The following is a 19,345-nucleotide window of genomic DNA, read 5'->3' on the forward strand; positions in this document are numbered from 1 at the left end:
ATTGGGAATATACTTTCCAGCACGGCATCTGTGTATGAGCATGCATACACATGCATGTTTTGAATGAGCTTTTACTTTAGTTTATCATCATTGTGTGTGTATATTGTGACATTTTAGAGGCAACGTTGTCCTCTTGTGGACAAAAGTAGAATTGACTCCTTGAACTTTACATTATATATTATAGTTCCAATAACATGAAGCCAAAAAAACTGCAACAAAGAAGATTTGCGTTGCTTTTACCTGTTAACTTTTATTGTGAAATCTTTAATGTACTCTACAAAGGAGTGCACAGGCCTTACAGAACATGCCCTGCATGCATCAACGTCATAATCTACTGCTATTCTTACAAAAAAAACAACCTGAACATAAACAAAATTTACAAAACTACAATGATAAGTAGAGTAAAAAAAAAACATTTTTAAAAATGTTCCCTCATGCTATTTATAGTGAAAATAAATGCCCCCCAAATATTCACAGAAAAAGGCACAATGAACAAAGTATAGGCACAATGTAAAGGCACAAGTGAAGGGTGATGATTGTAGTGTGTGAATAATGGCTTTACACAGAGACAAGCAAGAGTAAACAGACAGATAGAAAGATAGTGGGAGACTCAAATGGACACTTTTCAATTCTTGAGCTAACTTTGGAGAAGAAAATTAATACATCAATACACACAAAAGGAAAAGTGGAGCAAAGGTAAAGTGAGGAAGGAAGGAGGGGGTCGCAGAGGAAGTCATCTCCAGCTCATGACAACATACAGATCAAAAACAAGAAGACTTGAAAAGGAGGAGTGGATTTTAGCATCCCGATCTAGGTCAGGGGGCTCAACGCCAGCGCTGCCCCTCCCCGAGATCCTTCCTCCCTCTTTCCCTCGCTCCTCCTTTTCTAAAAAAACTGGCAAGGGAAATTCTGGCAGGGCCCTCCCTCTCCCCTCCTCAATCTGTGCCTCCCCCGCTTTCTTTCTTTCTTTCTTTCCCATTCTCTCTCATTTCCCCTTTCTCCTCACTCCCCGCTATTATTTTTTTATATACTTCTTTTTGCATTTTCCCCAACTCCCCCCCTTCCCCCCTCCTCATGCCTGACACTACTAAATCAGCAGCATGTGGGCTTAATGGAAACCAGACCCTGACCCATTCCTCTCCAGCCTGCAGGCTTCTCCCTTGTACACTTAATTAACTCTACTTAGCTGGATGGAGCAGGAAAAAAACAAGAGATACAGAAAGACAGATACTGCTGCTATGGTTTTACTCTTCACAGGTCGAGCTGAGACGGACACAATTTGTAAAATACCACAAGATTTTTCAATTCTTCTTGTTAAGCGTGAATAACCCCCCCTCCTTTATATTTCATCCAAGCCCTGGCACCAGGCGTATATCAATATGTCTCCGCTGGGATTGTGTTTTTAGTGGTGCTGCCTGAACAGTTATCGTGGCTGTGGTGGGAGGAGGGGAGGCTGGAGCCCTTGTGTCTGTGTGCAAAAAACTCTATGTGCCTTTGTTTGGGTAAGTGGTCTCTATGTCTTGGTGTGTGTGTGTGTGTGAACATGAGTGGACATGCATGCACAAATGAGCACAGTTCGGGATTTTTTTGGAGATCATGTGACATTGGTGCATGTGTGTGTGTGTGTGTGTGTGTGAGAAAGAGGGCAGACATAATGGGCTCAGTGGGAGACGGGGCGGTCATGGACGCACACAGCTGTTTGACATTCCTGCGCAGGTCGGAGGACGTGCTTCTTCTGCTAGTGTGTGTGTGTTTAATAAACACGCACACATATCTGCAGCGAAGCAACCTCAGCAAAACAAAGACGACAATAAACGGAATCAAAAGTGCAAATTATCTGTTCTAAACAAAAGAAAGGTTGGTTGAGGCACCGTAGTCGAGCATATGGAAGACTTGTTCATGTTAATGCATGTATTTGTGTAGTTGATTTCATAGCTATAAGCACTCATGTTGTGTTGTGTATGTACAGTGTGTGTGCTTCTGTGTGATGTATGTGCGTTATCGACTTTGTCTGCATTTATGCTACAAATAAATCATCGGTACAATTAGAACTGATAGAAACGGACATTCCCTAGTGTGTCATGTGTCTTCGACTGTACACATTTAGTGGCTGACACATTTTTTTTAATGCTTTGATGGAATAAACGGGATTTTTTTTTTTTTTTTTTTAAGAAATAGAGGTACTTTTCAGACATTTGGAAGGCACAAAGGGAGGCACAGGAGAAAAACTTCAAGGCCAGTGGAGGGAAACGTACACTGCAGCTCCACAGGCACCGACTTTACCACGTTTGCATTATTTCACATGAGCAATAAAAAGTTCTTGCAATGAATGGGGCCCAAAAACGGTGACTCATCCTACTGCACCAGAGCCTCTTTCCACAGCGCCATAAGTCCAAATTTTGACTGTACCAGACAAATGGTGAATACCCGCTCTATCTCTTCTAATTCTGTGCCTCACACCCAGTCCTGCATCGAACGTTTGCAGTGCACCAAGGCCCTAGGCGTCTCTTTGTTCTGCAGAGTCCTGAGGATGGCGTAGACTAGGACGAGGATGCACAGGATGAGGACCAGAGGAACGATCACCATGATCAGGGTCATGACCTTTGAATCGTTGTCGGCCACCATCACGACCACGTTCAGGTCTTTGTCCTCCTCCTCTGTGCTGTCGGGCTGAGAGGATGGGTCTTCATCTGGGTTTGTGTCTTTGTCTCGGCCCCCGTCCGGCTCTTTGTGCTCGTCTTTGCCTCGGTCTGAAGGGTTGACTGGTTTGTCTTTTGGTTCCTGCTCGGTGTCTGTATCGGGCTGAGGGTGGGTGGCTCCCGCACAGCCCATGAAATCCTTCAGGATGGAGCGAGGGTAGCCTTTCTCTGCTTCTGTCTTGCGGTTGTCAAACCTCCAGTAATTGCTGCCTTTGTAGAAATAGGTGTAAGCTGCATGAGAGGAAAATAAAAGAGATTTAAGTCAGCCAACTCATGTGCAATGTTTATAATGTGAATATACTGTTGATATTTGGTGTCTATAGCCTCTGACACCAAATAGGGGGAGGTCAACAGGTAGATGCCGGGGTGAAATGCTTTATAAACATGCGCTTATTCACTTTCTTGCTGATATTTAGATGACACCTTTAGACAGAACCAAGCTAGATGTTTCCCCCTGTTTCCAATCTTTATGCTAAGCTGAGCATCTTCTGGGTGTAGCTTTGAGAGTAATATCAATATCCTCATCTAACTCTCGGCAAGAAAGTGAAAAAGTGTACTTTCCGGGATGTCGAACTATCCCTTCAAAGCTTTTGGAGAAGTAATATTAGGCTAAATGCCTAAACCATAGACTGTATATAAAGACGGACGACATGACAGCTCCCCAAAAGTGAAGCCAAAACATCTTTATCGCCCCCTGGTGGCTGGCTGCGGTATAGGTCATAAAGCCCGAAGATGGTTTCTGTCAATTTAGTTAGTTCTTATCTGATAAGTTTGGTTTTAATTAGTCATTTTAACGCTATAAGAAGAGGGTGAGACATCATGACTCGCTGACAAGTTGCGGCTGTGCTCGTCATACCACGGCTCCACCGCCCGATCACTACTGCCAAGACTCTGGCTCCAAAAGACGTTAAATTTCAAGATGGCAGCTATGGTATCCTTGATATTTTGGCTTCACTTCTGTACAGTGGGAGGAAGTGGAGACGCGTCGTCCATCTTTATAAACAGTCTATGGCCTAAACACAGCAAAGAGTGTCTCATTTACTTTACCATTGGTCTTAACAAGTTATCTCCATTTTTGTGCAAACTACAATTAGTTAGACATTTGTGTGAAATTGTCATAGTTAGTAAGACAGTGATGTTGACCTTTGACCACAAAAATCGAATCAGTTCAGTGGAAGATATCGCATTCATGAGAATGGGGCGGATGGATGGACAACCTGAAAACATAATGCCTAAGGCCACAGTTGTCGCCGGTGCGAAGCCATAAAGCAGACTCAGGATTCAGGAATGTTTCTTTGGGGACCAGTTTAGTGTTTGCACTTTCCCCAGCATTCCCACATTTTGCACCTAGTGGACTTTTGCAGGGCCAGGGCTGATTCACATAAGAACAATGCCAGACTGTACATAAAATGTGTTAAAATGATGAAACTGCAAGAAAGCAATAAACCAATAAGATGTGTTGCGTGCATGCACTAAGATTTATTTGGCATTGGGATGCGAAAATAAACTCTTCTTGGTTTTCTTCGGGTACATTTCTGGGTGTAAATGTAGCTCTGTAGTGAAAACCAGGCTTGAGCAGAGACATTGGATCAGTTTGGGTGGAGATGAGATCTTACTGTTACAGAATGCATTTAGAGCAGCTATGCGACAAATCTAATTTCCAAAAGAAGGCCGGGCCAACCCTCAAACCAGAGCTCTCATTCCTCCCTTCTCTCTCTCTCTCTCTCTCATCCCCTCACCCTTCTCTCTGCTCTGCTTGCTCCAGCCTAACCAGTCTCAAATGTAATTTTTTCCTTCTCTGTCCCATACACACCCAATTTCACCCCTATAACCTTTCATTCTTTCTTTCCCTCCTCACTCATGCTATTACCCTGCTTTCAACACTGTATGTACAGCTTTTGGGTGTCTGTTGTAATTCTCATAAAATGACAGCTGTGTTTGCTTGATTGAAAGTTATTATGTACCTCCGTCATCGCTGAGGAAGGCTCCTTTGGGTGAATTGGGGATCCTTCCCCATCTGTTGATTGGCTTGGGGAAGTCGCGGTCTGTAGTCCGTGTCTCCTCATTGTATCGCCAGTATCTGCACACAGACAATAAGATGTAGTTAGACATATAGAGATTCATACAAAGCCCTGTTTAGATAGGACTGTAATAAAAAGTCATAATGGTCACAAAAAGTCTTCTTCTGCTTAATGTCTTAATTCGTCATATTATTTTTTTTTAAATGTGTTAAACTCGTGTTGCATGTATCTGTGTGTTTCTGTGATATACTGTACCTGTCTCCACTGAAGAAGTATGTGTATCCATTGGGCTCCCACCAGATTGCTGTGTCAATCTTGTGTGCGGGAACTCCCTGTCCGTACTCATGTAAGGGCTGTGGGTATCCTGGCACCACGTCAGCCTCCCTGAACACCCAGTATCGATCATCTGCAGGGGCAAGAGGGTAGAGCTGTAATTAGGGCTGTCAAAGTTAACGTGATAATAACGCGTTAACGCAAATTAGTTTTAACGCCCCTTATTTCTTTATTTTTTAGGTTTTTGCGGGCTCAGTTTTAAAGCTAGAAAGCTTAATGGATCCATTGGTACTAACCATGTCATACTAGCGTGTCGCGAAGGAGGTTAAATAATGCTCCAAATTTACGCTAAATCTTGGCGAGGAAAAACTGGCATGGCCATTTTCAAAGGGGTCCCTTGACCTCTGACCTCAAGATATGTGAATGACAATGGGTTCTATGGGTACCCACGAGTCTCCCCTTTACAGACATGCCCACTTTATGATAATCACATGCAGTTTGGGGCAAGTCATAGTCAAGTCAGCACACACATTTGCATATAGCAAGCATATTTGCCCAATCCCATGTTCATAAGAGTATTAAATACTTGACAAATCTCCCTTTCAGGTATATTTTGAACAGATAAAAAAAATGTGCAATTAATTTGCAATTAATTGAACTATAGACAATCATGTGATTAATCGCGATTAAATATGTTAAACGACTGACAGCCCTAGTTGAAATGTTTGTTACCTGGCTAAGAGAGGGGGAATATGAGAGGAGGTTAATGAGGGAGAGAAGAAAAAGCAGGGAGAAAAAGCAATGGCATATGGAGCGAAAACGATGGCCAGAACATGTGTCATATGTCGTGGGGTTTACTCACTCCAGAAGAAAATAGAAAGGACAGGCAAGGTAGAAATGGTTGGCATAACTCTTTTTTTCCAAGATTTCCTCATGCGGGAGCCAATTTCTTTTCTAACCCTAACCTTTGGACAGACTTCTCAGCCACTTTCCACCTCCACTGCCAGGGCACTGCTGAATTGCAACATACTGTACTGAACTATAATAGCTATGTTTGTGCACAGGGGCTTCTACTAATTAGTGCACACTTATTTTGAAATGCTGTTTTAATCATTTTGGATTCATATGGGCAACATTTCTGGAGGTTGTGATGCCTATTTACTATCCAATAGTCTTTGGAGAAGACGCAAAAATGTGTTCCTCAAAACCAACTTGTGCGGAAGGAATAATGACAACAAAATACAGAAATAATATTTACAGGAATCGTCTATGAATGTTAATGAGTGTAAGTGAAGTCAGGTCAATAAGGACAATAAGGGAGTTTCTGAGCAGTTTCAAGAACAGAAGTGCTCGCCATCCAATCACCTAGAAATGCAATTCTTGCAGAAATTTCCAAATGTCAAGAGTTTTTGATACCAAATCACAGCATGGCTTTTTCTGTGGTGTTCCTCAAAGTCTTGGTGTCTTAATGTGGTATTTTGGAGGGATTATTGATCATTTTTTATCAAGTCTCAAGTGGTAAAATATGGTTAAATTTAGCACCAAATCTGTGTAACAAATGGTATCAACACAAAAAATGCTACAACAAATTATGAGACATAATAGAGCATGGTAATGGTCATCACATACTTCCATCATGATGTTCTTAGCTCTTACACACACAATTTATCTTAAAGAATTAATTGATTCATTCATGTTTATTTCTGATTTATGAGTAGAAAAAACTTGATACACAGTGCTGAGCTTCATCTCAAGTTAATCTTTAGGTTCCCAGCTTTCAGATGATGTACACCACTTCTATGTGACATCTACTGCTGACCTGCTATCTCCCCCTAAAGACCACCTGTACCTCCCTAAAAAAGACAAAAGCGATGTGGATCTCTAAGGGTTAAAAAAAAATCTGTGATCAAAAGCTCAGAAAATCCTGAAAATGCATGACAAATCCCCATACTGCCTGATTGTAAAAGTGAAAGCGCTGCAGCTGTTAACATCTGGAGCATAGAAGGCTGATGCAATCCTCCGCCTCTCTCATGAGGCCTTTTTGGGGCTCAGCTGGGGTGAGTGAGTCGTACTGGGCCTGCAACAGCCGCCACGCTGCTCAGGCTTCACTCAAGACACCCGATGAACTCAGCAACACACACTACAATACACACATGAACTCTGTGATGGAGTTACACACACGTGCAAAGACACACACAGACTCCGTACTCTCAGTAATCTCCATCTGCAGCCATATTGTCACAATGTTTAAACAGTAAATCATTTATTTTCGTTATATTTCTGTGTGTGTGTGTGTGTGTGCCAGATACTGAGAGTGTGTTGAATTATTACCATATCCTCGTAAGTCACATTGTGTGGAGGAAAAAAATGCTGAGTTTGCGCTATTTCCTTTCAGTCTGACCGGTTCAAATCAAAGCTCAGAATTGTGTTTCACTCCCCATTTTCTGTTTATAGAACACACTCTTAAACAGCTCCACGCTGGCTTCAGCTTTGCTTTTGGGGAAAAGTAGCTGAGAGACATTAATAAAACATAAAAAAAGACTCAGTGTGGATTTCCAAGGAAGCTTTGACATAACACGTTGCGCCGTCTGCTCAGCATGTGGACGCCGTGTTTGCACAGTGACAGATTTTATCGGTAATAAACAGCTTTGGCATACCTTTAAAGAAGACAAATTTGCCGTCGTGGCGCTCGTAGGCTGCGTCGATGTCGCTAGGCAGGCCGATCCAGAAGACAGATATCGGCATGGGGTAGTTATCCAGGACCCGGTTCCTCCGTACACGCCAGAACCATCGACCCTGTAGAAGCAAATAATGATGTTAATCTTGTTATCTTTCATCAAAATGATTTATTGTTCACTTCCTCTTGCATGACTTGAATGTTGTTTTGACTCTAAGCAGGGTTGTGTTAGTTCATAGATTTCTAGATGTCGTTTCACGTAGATCAGGGGTGTTAAAAACGCTATTGACAAGTTTATAGCTGTCCAATTCAAAACAAGCCCTTGAATTAAACACTGCGTCTGCACAAATATGATCAATAACTCTTAACTTCTCACCTTGAAAACAAACATCTCCCCCCTCAGCATGGTCACCGTGTCAAAGTCCCCGTCACAGATATCGGGGGCCTGGTTGTCCGGCCGCTTGGGAGGTCGGGGAGGAGCCGGGGGCCGAGGAGGAGGTGGAGGAGGGGGGACGTCTTTTCTAACGTGCGGGGTGACGGGTTCCGGCTCAGGCTGGGACTTGGTGGGGGTGGAGGTGGAGGTGGGAAGGACAGGAGGTGAAGTAGGGCTGGGGCTCGGCTCCGGCCGGGCCGGGGGGTGTGGGCTGCCGTCGGGTGATTCGGGTGGGGGGTCGGTGGGAGAAGTAGTGGTGGGTTCATTTTCGGGGGGAGAAGGGGAGGTGGGGGAGTCATCGTTGGGTTTGTTGTCACGGTCGGGAGGAGAAGTCGGTGGAGCATCGCTGGGGAGAGGGGGACCTGAGGAGGAAAAGATGGAGAGCTCGGGCTTAGAACAAGAAAGAGAAACTCACACAGTTAAAATGGTTTGTTTTTCCCTCTCATATTTTCACCTAAAAAGCAAAAACAACTTAAATCCCCCCAGCATGTCTGTGTGGCATCAGACCTCAATCATTTCTTTTATTCTCCCCTCGTTTTCCCTCTCAATGTCCTCCATCACACAAAGAAAACCTAATTTTCCATTATGTGCCGCGGCTATAAGCTCACTTGATTGACTGTGACTGTGCTGCTGCTCTTTGGAAAAATCAACCCTGCTGGTTGCTAAGAGAAGAAAACACAGATACAGCCGGTTATGTAATATGTAGGGACAGCTGATGGGCTTGAAGACGCATTGAGTTACACTGAGCCAAAAATACTGCTAGGAATATATGAGGGCTGATGCTGGCCAGTGACTCAGCTATCAGTGTGTGGAGAAATCCAGCATCTGCAGCATTTTAACCTGCAATATAGCCTGCAGACAGTGAAAGGTAAACAAGTCTGTTTTCCAGTGTCTTAAAGCAGCATTAGAGGCAATATGACTTCAAATGACTTCTTATGGTCACTTTTCAATTTATGCAATCAGTTGTACTTTCTCAAATCTCTCATTTGATTCTTATTTTCCTTTAACACATAATGGACTCATTCATATACAGTATACTATATTCAAGATCCTTGGAAAGCTCACTAGCCGATGAAAGGTCTATTAGTCGTCTATTTTCATCACAGGACAAAAGACGTCCGTTACCAGCTGTAATAGTGTCTATGAAGTGCACCAGCACCTTTTCAAAATGAACGCCCCTGTACATTGGCAGGCAGTTCTGTTGATGTTACGGCTTTTAGCTCGGTTTTGGTCTCCACCAACTCCTGAGGGAAATATCCGTCTCTTTGGCTGCTAAATGCTCCACTATGTTCACCAGCTAGTTGCAAACTTTGTCTTAAGATTTGATAAGATAAGATGCTTCATTGTAAGTGCATGTTAAACATGATGGAATTCAGTTTGGCAGCAACCCACTCCACTTAGCAGCATGTACAAATGATTTAAAAAAACAAAACATACATGGATGTGACATTTTGCACTTATTGCATTAGCAGCAGCAGTTAGGTATTACACTTGGGACCTAAGTGCTACAGTAGTTTGTCTTGGAGGGGGGGTTATGGGTTCAGCAGCCTGTCCACAGCTGCTGCCACGGAAAAAGCAGTTTCTCATCCTGTTGGTCCGTGTACGTATGGTTTTGAGCCTGCCTGAGGGGACGGTGCTAAATAGGGGCTGTCCAGGGTGTGAGGAGTCTCTCATGATGTCAGAGGCCCATCTGTAGAGACGGCTCGAGTGGATGTCTCTCAGGTTTGGGAGTGGGGAGCCAAAGATCCACTGAGTTGTTTTAACTATCTGATGCAGGTCCTTCCTGTCTGCAGCGGTGCAACTAGAGTACCAGACCGCACAACAGTACGTCAGGATACTTTCAATTGTCTTGTCTGCTATTTGGTGCTGTGCTGGTAGTGTAAAGTGGGTTGTTAAAGCTTGTTAAACCTGAAAACAGCTGCCTGCTACGGCCAAAAAAAAGACACTGATGAGAGTGAACCAAATCAGTAAAGCTGCGGACCATAAAATCAAAAGAAGGTGCTGAAAGAAGCAAAAAATGCTGTGTAGAGCTGAGGGAAACTGTAGTTAATGTGATCCATTGTTAATAAAAAGAATAATGATTAGCACAGCTTTAAAGTAAACTTATAAATCAATTTAAAATAAATAAGAGAATAAGAGTTTTGGTTTTACTATATCTTTATATCATTTAGAATCTTCCCATTTTGTTAGATGCTTCATGCTACACATCAACACAGATTCATAGCAATATTGTATTGGTGTATTTAAATATCAAATATTTTAACACTTAGAATTACTTATATAGTATTTCACAAGTTAGTTTGTATTTAACTGACTACCTTTTACTGTTAGGACTTTATGTCTCTCACCTAAAGAGTTAAGGGATAAGTCCACAGATGAGTAGCTGCAAAGCTACCGCCCTCGTGTATAAAAACCTCTATAAAGGAACCTAAATGTTATTCCTACCAACAAAGTTTATGCTGCGTTAGTCTCTATTTAGAACCCTTCTGATCTCCTCTTTCATCCAATCAGAGCTTTCCTCCAGCACAGTCCTTTATGACTGTTTGATAACTACTGTGTAATTTCGGTCAAAACATTTACCTCACAGTATTTACAGCAGGAACATGTAGTTTGCCAAAACTCTAGTTTACTCTGGTGCAGACGTCTAGTGTACGCCTATCAACAGGACAGCATTGCGTAGGGATGGAAAGATTGGGGGTCTACTGGGCAAACTAAAACCATGTACAACATTACAAAACTGAATTTTTTATCAGGTATGTGATACCAGAGATGTGACCAGGACAAAACGGTGGACAGTAAACAAACGCATAAAAAAGAAGCATGTTTTTTTCTAAAGAAAAATAAATCATAAATCAGTCATTCAGTATAAACAATGTATATAATGAATTTGCAGTTTAAGACACAAATGAGTGTTTTGGCCTGTAATTACAGCTCTTATGACAGGGCCACAGCAGAAACACACACATACAGCACACTCTAATACACACATGAGCCCTTTCTCTAGCCAACATGCACGCACACACAAACGCAGGCACACGCACGCATGCGCACGCACGCACACGCACAAACACAAAGATGTCATCTGTCAATTAACAGAGCCATCCATTCACGCAGGGAAAGCATGAGCTCATCATAACGGCATGCATGATATGCTGTTTTGAGCGAGGTTTCACTGGTGTGTGTGTGTGTGTGTGTGTGTGTGCACAAAGCTTCTTTACAAGGCAATCTTGTCTTCCTTTGACGAGTGTCCAGATGTGATACGAGTGTGATATAACCTCGAATTGCAGTTGCCATTCTGCGCTTCAAACTCACAGTGATTTTAGAGCCAAAGCGGTCTGAGGCCAAAACATCAAAAACATGGGAGTTCACATTTTTTTTGTGTGTGTGTGTGTGTGTGTGTGTGTGTGTGTGTGTCCTTGCAGGGCTGGAGCACGATAAAAAATCCAGTTATGTTGGAAAAGTTGAAAAGGTTTTAGTTGTGGATACATTTTAGATTTTAATCATTCTAGACAAAGCTGAGTTATGGACATCACTCAGCTTACTGTAATATCATCTGTGTGGAGAAAGGGAAATAGACAAGGACCTTGACCTAATATACTGTAAAGAACAACAGATTTACTTCACTACACAGCTGTAAACAGCTGGGTTAGCATATCATTCAGTATCATGTTTTATAGTTAGATAGTTACATATAAATATAGTCTATCAGTACAGTGTGTGCTTCTTACCGTACATGTACTGTATTCCTTGGATGTCGTCCTCATGTAGCGTGAAGTTGTGTGTGTGAATCCACTGGTAGAAAGGAGCCATTATGGCGCTGGGGTTATCTGAGTGCTCCAGACCCAAAGCATGACCGAGTTCATGGACCGCAACCAGGAAGAGGTCTATACCTGCAGGGACACACACATATAGTATGAACATAGTGTGTATAGTTGTCAAACATATGTGTGTGAAAATGACAACAACAAATCAGTGGCTGCTACTTTTGAAAAAGTAGTCCCATTACAAGTGGTCACACAATGCCAGCTATTGCTACTTACTAGAGTAAATAGAATATAAATATCATAAATGAATCAAAGAGGCATCATGTCTCATTAATCCATGATGCTGTACAGCTTGGAACGTTTCTGAAACACACGATATGAGTTATTCCCCTATTTTGCAACCCTATAAAGACGGTACCTATCCCAAGCTGAAGAAAACATTTCGATTAAATTAAGATAATAAATTATTCTAACAAGCTAATCAGCTGGTTAGACTTTATTAGGATGGCATCACAGCAAGCTAATGAAGACCTCAAATTATTTCATGCCAGGAGAGTCAAGACCACAGATAACCAGCTAATGGTTAGAGACATTATCCCGTTACCAGAACGTCACAGGTTCAATTCCCACAAGAAAAAGAAGAATCAACCCACTAACCTTTAGGGTTTTGGTTGTCCAGTGTCCAAGGCTCATCAGCATCAAAGTGTGTATCCCCACCGATTCCTGGTCCGGGGTAGTAGGCGTGAGCCAGCGACCCTCCCTCGCCATCAAACAATGACATATCCCCATGGAAACCAGAGGCAAACAACAACAGGATGTCGGCGAGCTCTGCCTTGCTGCTGTTGATGCTGACGTTGTTTTCAGCAGGTAACTCCTCAAAGGTGAGCGGCGTGACCCGCCTCCACGTGTCGAAGGCCTTGCGGATAGCCTCGTACGTATGCACCTCGCCCAGCGAGGAGGGGATGTGCTGGTTCAGTATACTGGAGCCAGAAGAAAAAGCATATTAGAGTTGGTATGTTAAACATTATGCTTTGTTGTTGATCTTATTTTTGTATTTCAGTGCTATGAACCTGTAAGTGATGTGGTCTTTGCTCCACTGCTGTCCAGTGAGAGCGTAGCGCTTCTTCCTCGCGCTGTCAACCATATCCTCCGCTTTTCTGTCTGGGAGGCCACAGCGAGGCCGACGCATGGCCCTACACAGCCACACACACACACACACACACACACACACACCATATTACGATCTGTTAGCTGCAAAAAGTGACTGCAGCTCGACAAAATGCAGCTTGTACAGGTAGTATAATTATCATTTTCGCATGGCCATCAACTCAATCTTTATATTGTTTGATATAGTTTAAAAAAATATATTTTTTTAACAACTGTAATTTCTAATCTTTCTTCCAGACTCCTCACAAAGCTGGAAAGCAATTTTCTCAGCCAGGTTAAACATTGCAGCATGCAGTACTTAACACTGCATTTTAGCCCTTTTTGAATACTAATCTCTGAAAACTGAAAATGTGAAAATGACTAAACCACAAGTAAGAAAATCAAATTGTCATGTTTAAGGAATAGTTTGACATTTTGGAAGATGCACATTATTCGCTATTTTGTTGAGCGTTAGATGAGAAGATTCATGACACTCTCGTATCTGTACTTTAAATATGTTCTGTTAATTATTTTCTAGAAATTACAAAATTGTGCTGTATCATTAAAAAGCACATATCTGCAGATGGGGACCATTTGCACCAATAAAACAAGCATATTGTGCCCATCACTTCCACCCAGGTTAGCTTTGGGCCAATAGAAACTCTGATACAATGTGACACACATCAATAAGTCCATAATTTTTTTTTTTTTAAGTCAGATTTAGACTGGTAAATTTAAATATCTGGATTTATTAGCACTATGTCTTGCGACTGTTTCCTTTTCTGAAAGCTTTTAAGATCAATTACTTGAAACGTAGGTCATAAATGCGGTCAAGTTGTGTCCAAATGCAATTTGAATAAAATCTCCCTCTGTTTAAAGGTATATAAGTGGTATTAACATTCAATAACGTTGCAAATTTCCCAACTGTGGGACTAATAAAGGATCATGTCCTCTTATCTTAACATGATTCATACTGAAATGTGTTTCTGTTTATCACTATGAAACAGGTCTGAAGTACTTAGGTTGAAAAGTTTTAGAATACAAATAGTTCCAATGAAATCTAAGAGTACAAATGGTAGAAACAAACAGCCAGGCTAGCTGTTTCCCCCTGTTTCTAGTCTTTATGCTAAGCTAAACTAACATAACCTGCTGCTGTTGTAGCTTTACAGTTACACAGTGTTATCAATCTTCTTATCTAACTCTCTGCAAGAAGCCGAAATTTCCCAAACTGTCAAACTCCTCCTTTAAGACCTTGTCATTTTTCCACTAACCTTACACACAGTGTACACTCTGAGAACAAAGGTCTAACACAATGAACCAAGGTCACTGTTGAATGTGAGGATATGACACAATAGCCTGACTAGCCTCATTAGTCGGGATGCGATATAAGCAAAATCAAATTATAATCCAAACCTTATGGGCATAAAAAGTTATTACAAGCTGGCGCTGTTTCAGCAGCCCCTGGTAATAAGAACACATTATTCTGACAATGTTATTATGTGATGGGGGAAAAGCCAGTGCTCTGAAACAAATTGCTTCAGGATGCTTGGTTGCTGAGTTGAGGTTTGTTGCCCACAATTCTGAGATGACAAACTGAAATTTGTGGCCATCTACCATTCCAACTATACAATAGAATGAATAAAAACATAAGAAACAAAATGCAAATAAATGTAAAATGAATTCCTACAAAACATCAAGATCCCTGGATTCAGTTTGTGGTCGCTGCACACAAATGTTAAGTAATGTTGCGTGTCTTTGAGACCAAAATCCTGCAGAATAAAAAACACTGCTACAGAACAATATAGAGCTTACACAACAGTAGCGGGGTCCATCTCTCCAGTCACCTCCAGGCCGTAGAAGCGCTGCATGTCGCTGATGGCTTTGGACAGAATCTGAGCCGACTGCATGGTGGACATCTGACTGCTCGCCTGAGACAGGTAGCCGAACTTACGAAGCCATGCCTGTGAGGAGAAAGCTAGAAGTCAGTTTTGCGTAGTCTAGCTTGGGAAAAGTTATGTTTTTGTGTGTGATGCATGGTGTAAATATATGTGCATGACAGCTACAACTGTTATGCTTAATCCACTGTCTAATGACTGGACAGAGCATCTGAGGAGTTAAAAGAGAAAGCAGAGATAGAAACCAGATGGCTTCCATTAACATTACGACATTCCTGCTCTCTCATTCCTGCGCCTTCTCCTCACTGACAGCCAAGATGCGGAGAGGAGAGGAGAGGAGAGGAGAGGAAGAACTGGAAACAGGAAAACTAAAAGGACAATAATTAATCTGTATGTCACTACTGTAATACACAAGATAAACAGAAAACGCTGCATGTGTAGAGCCAACTTCAAATGATGTTAAAGGGCTGACTGTGGTGCTGGATCTCCCCTCTTTGTTTCATGTTTGCTGACAGTGAAGTTGAGCGTGTTGAGCCACGTAGCTGGGCAAACAGGATGAATCGGATGCTCCTGGGGGGGGGGGGTTTGGAGTTCTGCCCTTTGAGAAGCCTCAGCAGCAGAGCTCAAAAACAACACAGCAAGCCCTCTCACACAGCTGGATCATAAGACTCATACTCTCATGCATGTACAGGATGAACACTGGCCACAGGCAAAACACACACACATGCAACTCACAGACTCATCATGCGTTGCACACACTTAGACATGTCTGCATAGCATGACAAGTCTCAACCAATGTAATATTAGAGTGGGCTTTTTCACATAAGTGCCTGAAGAACATGAACAAAGAGAAGCAATACCTCTTTAGGCTATAGCTAAAATCAATATTGCGCTATTCTGTATATCACAATATGTCAAATATAGAAAAATGACACGGCAATTCAACCTGTTCACGGCAATGAAAAAAAGGAACTTATTTTCTTACATTTTAATGACAATTTGCTCGGAATCATTTATTATCAGGGTAATGCATTTGGCAAAAATGATAACTTCCATCCATCTGTAACTGGTGTATAAACAGTTAGTGAATGATTGATAGCACAGTATCTAATAAAATCTGTGCGTTATATAGAGCATTAATTAACTCTTTATACACCATGTACACATATTCACAGGGCAGTTTAAAATGGTCTAATGAAGACATCACTAACTCAAGGTCAACTCACTAGACTTCTTCCAAATCTCAATCTTCATAAGCAAATAAAATATACTGAGTTGTCGCAGGAGTGAAGAAGAGCAAGTATTCATACTGATATAAACTATAAAGACATATTTTATATACACCTGTATTACATTATGTTGTTGATCATTCATTATCTGTTCATACCCCAGTTATGGAAGCGTCATACGAGAAGTTAAAAGTGCTGAATACATCAATAAACACTTCAAATGTCCTTACATCTGCTCACAACTATGTTATAGTGTGTTAAAAACAGTTTATCCATTATTTACATTATGCTTATAAATGCTAAAAGCAATAATAAAGGCAATAAACAAAAATATTGAATTATTTTTCAACCATACAGATGACTTTTACAATGTTGTAATACAATCTCACTCCTATCACTAATGATAGATAGATAGATAGATAGATAGATAGATAGATAATGTTGCCCTCTTCCCATGTGTGTACCACATGTACTGTGTTGTTTTTTGGAAAAAGGTCAAAAGGTCAAATTACATCCCAGCCCACCTGATGCTTTGACCAAAACACACATGAAGATCTGAACTTATTATAACCTGCTTATGAAGAGCTATAAATCTACAATAAATTGCATACAGGTTTACCTCAGACAATTTTATAGAAATATTATGATAAATTCATAAACTATTCACTACTACCAAAACAAATTGAAATGTGGTGAGTACCCTGACCCACAGACATTACTGTACCTCAGCACTGATGCCTTCTTCCTCCGGGACAACATCTGCTGCTGCTGCTGTGCTGCACAGGATCAGGCACAGTAAGGACCATAATGTGATAATGATCTGAGTCCAAGGTTGTTTGGGTGCCATCTTCTTCTTCATGATGTGCTGCCCGTAGAGCGATGAAGATCAGCCAAACAACTTCCACCTCCAGCAGAGGCAGGAATACAGGACAAAGTGCCGTAGGACTTCTTCTCTTCTCTCCCTCCTCTCACATTTAATCACAACCCTCCGCAACAAGTGATGATCTATCTGCTCATTTTTGGAGTTTAGAACGTCAGAAAATGCTACAAAGTGTTGCGCAAATAAAGGTGCCTTTACAAACCCTCGGAAAAACAAGAATCAAGATGAGACTAATCCATTCCCGGTGGCAGGCAGTCCGATTTGTCCTCCCGGGCCAGCAGCAGACTCATGGCTCATCCAAAGTGCTCATACACAGCAGCTCCTTTCATGCATACAGCTAGCCCTGTAGCCGGCGGGCATACAAACTAGACCTTGCCCCCTTTCCGACGTCCACAATGGCTGAGCAGCAGCAGCAGCAGCAGCAGCAGCAGGGAGCTGCAACAAGTCCTGCAACAAGTCTCCCTCCACTTTATGCCGACACGGCACTCAGCATTTAGCGAACGAAAAAGTGCCTCTCCAAGTTAAGTTTCTTGAACTTGCTGCGAAATGTTGCACACGACAAAAAAAAAAAACCTCAAGTGCAACAAGGCTCAAATATCCCCTCTGCACTGTTTTTGTACCAACGTACCTCTTCGACTTTTAACTCGGAGCATGAACGCGTTTCGTAAATATTTGTTAGACCACCATCAAACAGCTGTGTGGTATCTATCTGATAAAATATATTAGTGATTTCAACTGAAGAAGAAAAGAGGGCCCTCCTTCCTCCTCCTCATCCTCCTCATCCTCCCCCCAACACCCACCATTCCCACATCAGAGCGTCAGTGCGCCATCTGCTGTTCTTACAGGAAACTACAGTCAAATATGAGCTGCTGGTCTACATGAGACAAATATGTAATATTATAATATTTTAATGTGTGAAGGCATTTTATTTGATTCAGCATCCTCAATTAGCTGGTGCTATTTTTTTTTTATTGTGTTATTAAGTTATTACAAAACAAGTGAAGACATGTGCAGGGACATATATAAAAAAGACCAAAATATATTATACAGAGAAAGACAAATAACAAAGTACAAAAACAAAACAAAACAAAAACAACACAAGGGATAAAAGCAGGTTGAAGAATGTGTGTGTGTTGTGGATAATGGGTGTGTGTTTGGCATTGAATGAGGCTAGATGGTCATATATGACATATATCTACTCTTAAGCACATATACTGTACACATGCACACATATCTACACACATACAGTTATCGTTCCTTTTATGTGTAGAGCATAGGGGGAACAAAAACAAACAAAAATAAAATAAATGAGTAAAATATATATATATAATACCATCCATCTCCATCCATCCATCCATCTTCAACCGCTTATCTGGGGTTGGGTCGCAGTAAGGTAAAATGTTTAAGTCAACTAGTTTTTTAAAAAAAATAAAAAACACAACAGATCCGACATATTGATTTGTCATAGCAGATAATGGCTCAGTTTAATTAAGTCAGCCAGCATGCACAGTACCAGGGTACTGGAAGAGCAAATTGCTTGCAGTCTTTATTAGTGTTAGTTAAACCTGTGCTTTTCATGACATGTTGTTCTGTACATTTGACCTGCCCTTGAAACCCTGCTTGGGGTGCTGTGTAATGAATTAGGGATGCTGCTGTATAGGCTACATTGATATCTGTGCTGCAGTATATTATTAATTTGGAGGTGCTGTGTATTACCTAATTTGTTTTAATGTTATTTTTGGGGCTTTTTGTTGCCTTTATTCAAGAGAGACAGTGATTGTTTTTGAAAGGGGGAGAGAGAGGGGATGACATGCCCTCTACCAGGTGAGGTACCGGGACGCCCAACGTGTATTACCTAATATTTAAAGGTAATTTGTATTTTTGCCTCTTACAGAAGAAAAGTCATTCTGCTGTCCTTGTGAAATAGTCTGCATGATTTAAAGGTTTAAAAAGACTTTTGAACAGTTCTGTAAAATAATTTTCTTATTTTATTACAATATTAATATTACAGTATTGGATTTAACATATATATGATTTTATTTATCTGTTCATTTATTCATCTTTTTTTATTTAGGCTTTTTTTAACTTTTATTTTGAAGGCACATGAGGGCTGCCTCAGCTGCTATAGGTGTAAGGACTCCTTTACTATTATATACAAATACTCACACTTGTACACTTTCACTCAAGTCTCAAACTCAAGTCTTGTCATCATATCATATTTCATTTATTGGATTTACTTGGTTTCTTCTTTCTACTGTATATGAGTCATGATTACTGAATACAGGCCTACACGCACCAGTAAGTGTTGTCACACGATGCAACAACAAT

General features: G+C 41.3%; 1 protein-coding gene across 1 annotated transcript; it reads right to left on the reverse strand.

The window, feature by feature from the left end:
* Positions 1-230: 230 nt before the first annotated feature.
* On the reverse strand, positions 231-17,762 carry mmp15a (matrix metallopeptidase 15a). Its single transcript, XM_037767786.1, has 10 exons — positions 16,862-17,762; positions 14,826-14,974; positions 12,938-13,060; positions 12,525-12,847; positions 11,832-11,993; positions 8,047-8,465; positions 7,651-7,789; positions 4,976-5,126; positions 4,664-4,779; positions 231-2,930 (listed from the first exon to the last, which is right to left on the reverse strand). The coding sequence occupies exons 1-10, from the start codon at positions 16,994-16,996 to the stop codon at positions 2,455-2,457; spliced, it is 2,193 nt and encodes a 730-aa protein (XP_037623714.1). The 5' UTR covers positions 16,997-17,762; the 3' UTR covers positions 231-2,454.
* Positions 17,763-19,345: the final 1,583 nt, after the last annotated feature.

This window comes from Sebastes umbrosus, chromosome 4 (genome assembly GCF_015220745.1).
Source record: "Sebastes umbrosus isolate fSebUmb1 chromosome 4, fSebUmb1.pri, whole genome shotgun sequence".
Taxonomy (NCBI): domain Eukaryota; kingdom Metazoa; phylum Chordata; class Actinopteri; order Perciformes; family Sebastidae; genus Sebastes; species Sebastes umbrosus.

Coding starts and splice junctions, on each gene's coding strand:
- mmp15a (XM_037767786.1), bottom strand. CDS start 16,996: ATGAAGAAGAAGATGGCACCCAAACAACCTTGGACTCAGATCATTATC. Junction 13,061..14,825: donor ATGGACCCCGCTACTGTTGT/GTAAGCTCTATA, acceptor GTGGCTGTGTAG/GGCCATGCGTCGGCCTCGCT. Junction 4,780..4,975: donor TACTTCTTCAGTGGAGACAG/GTACAGTATATC, acceptor GTCTGTGTGCAG/ATACTGGCGATACAATGAGG.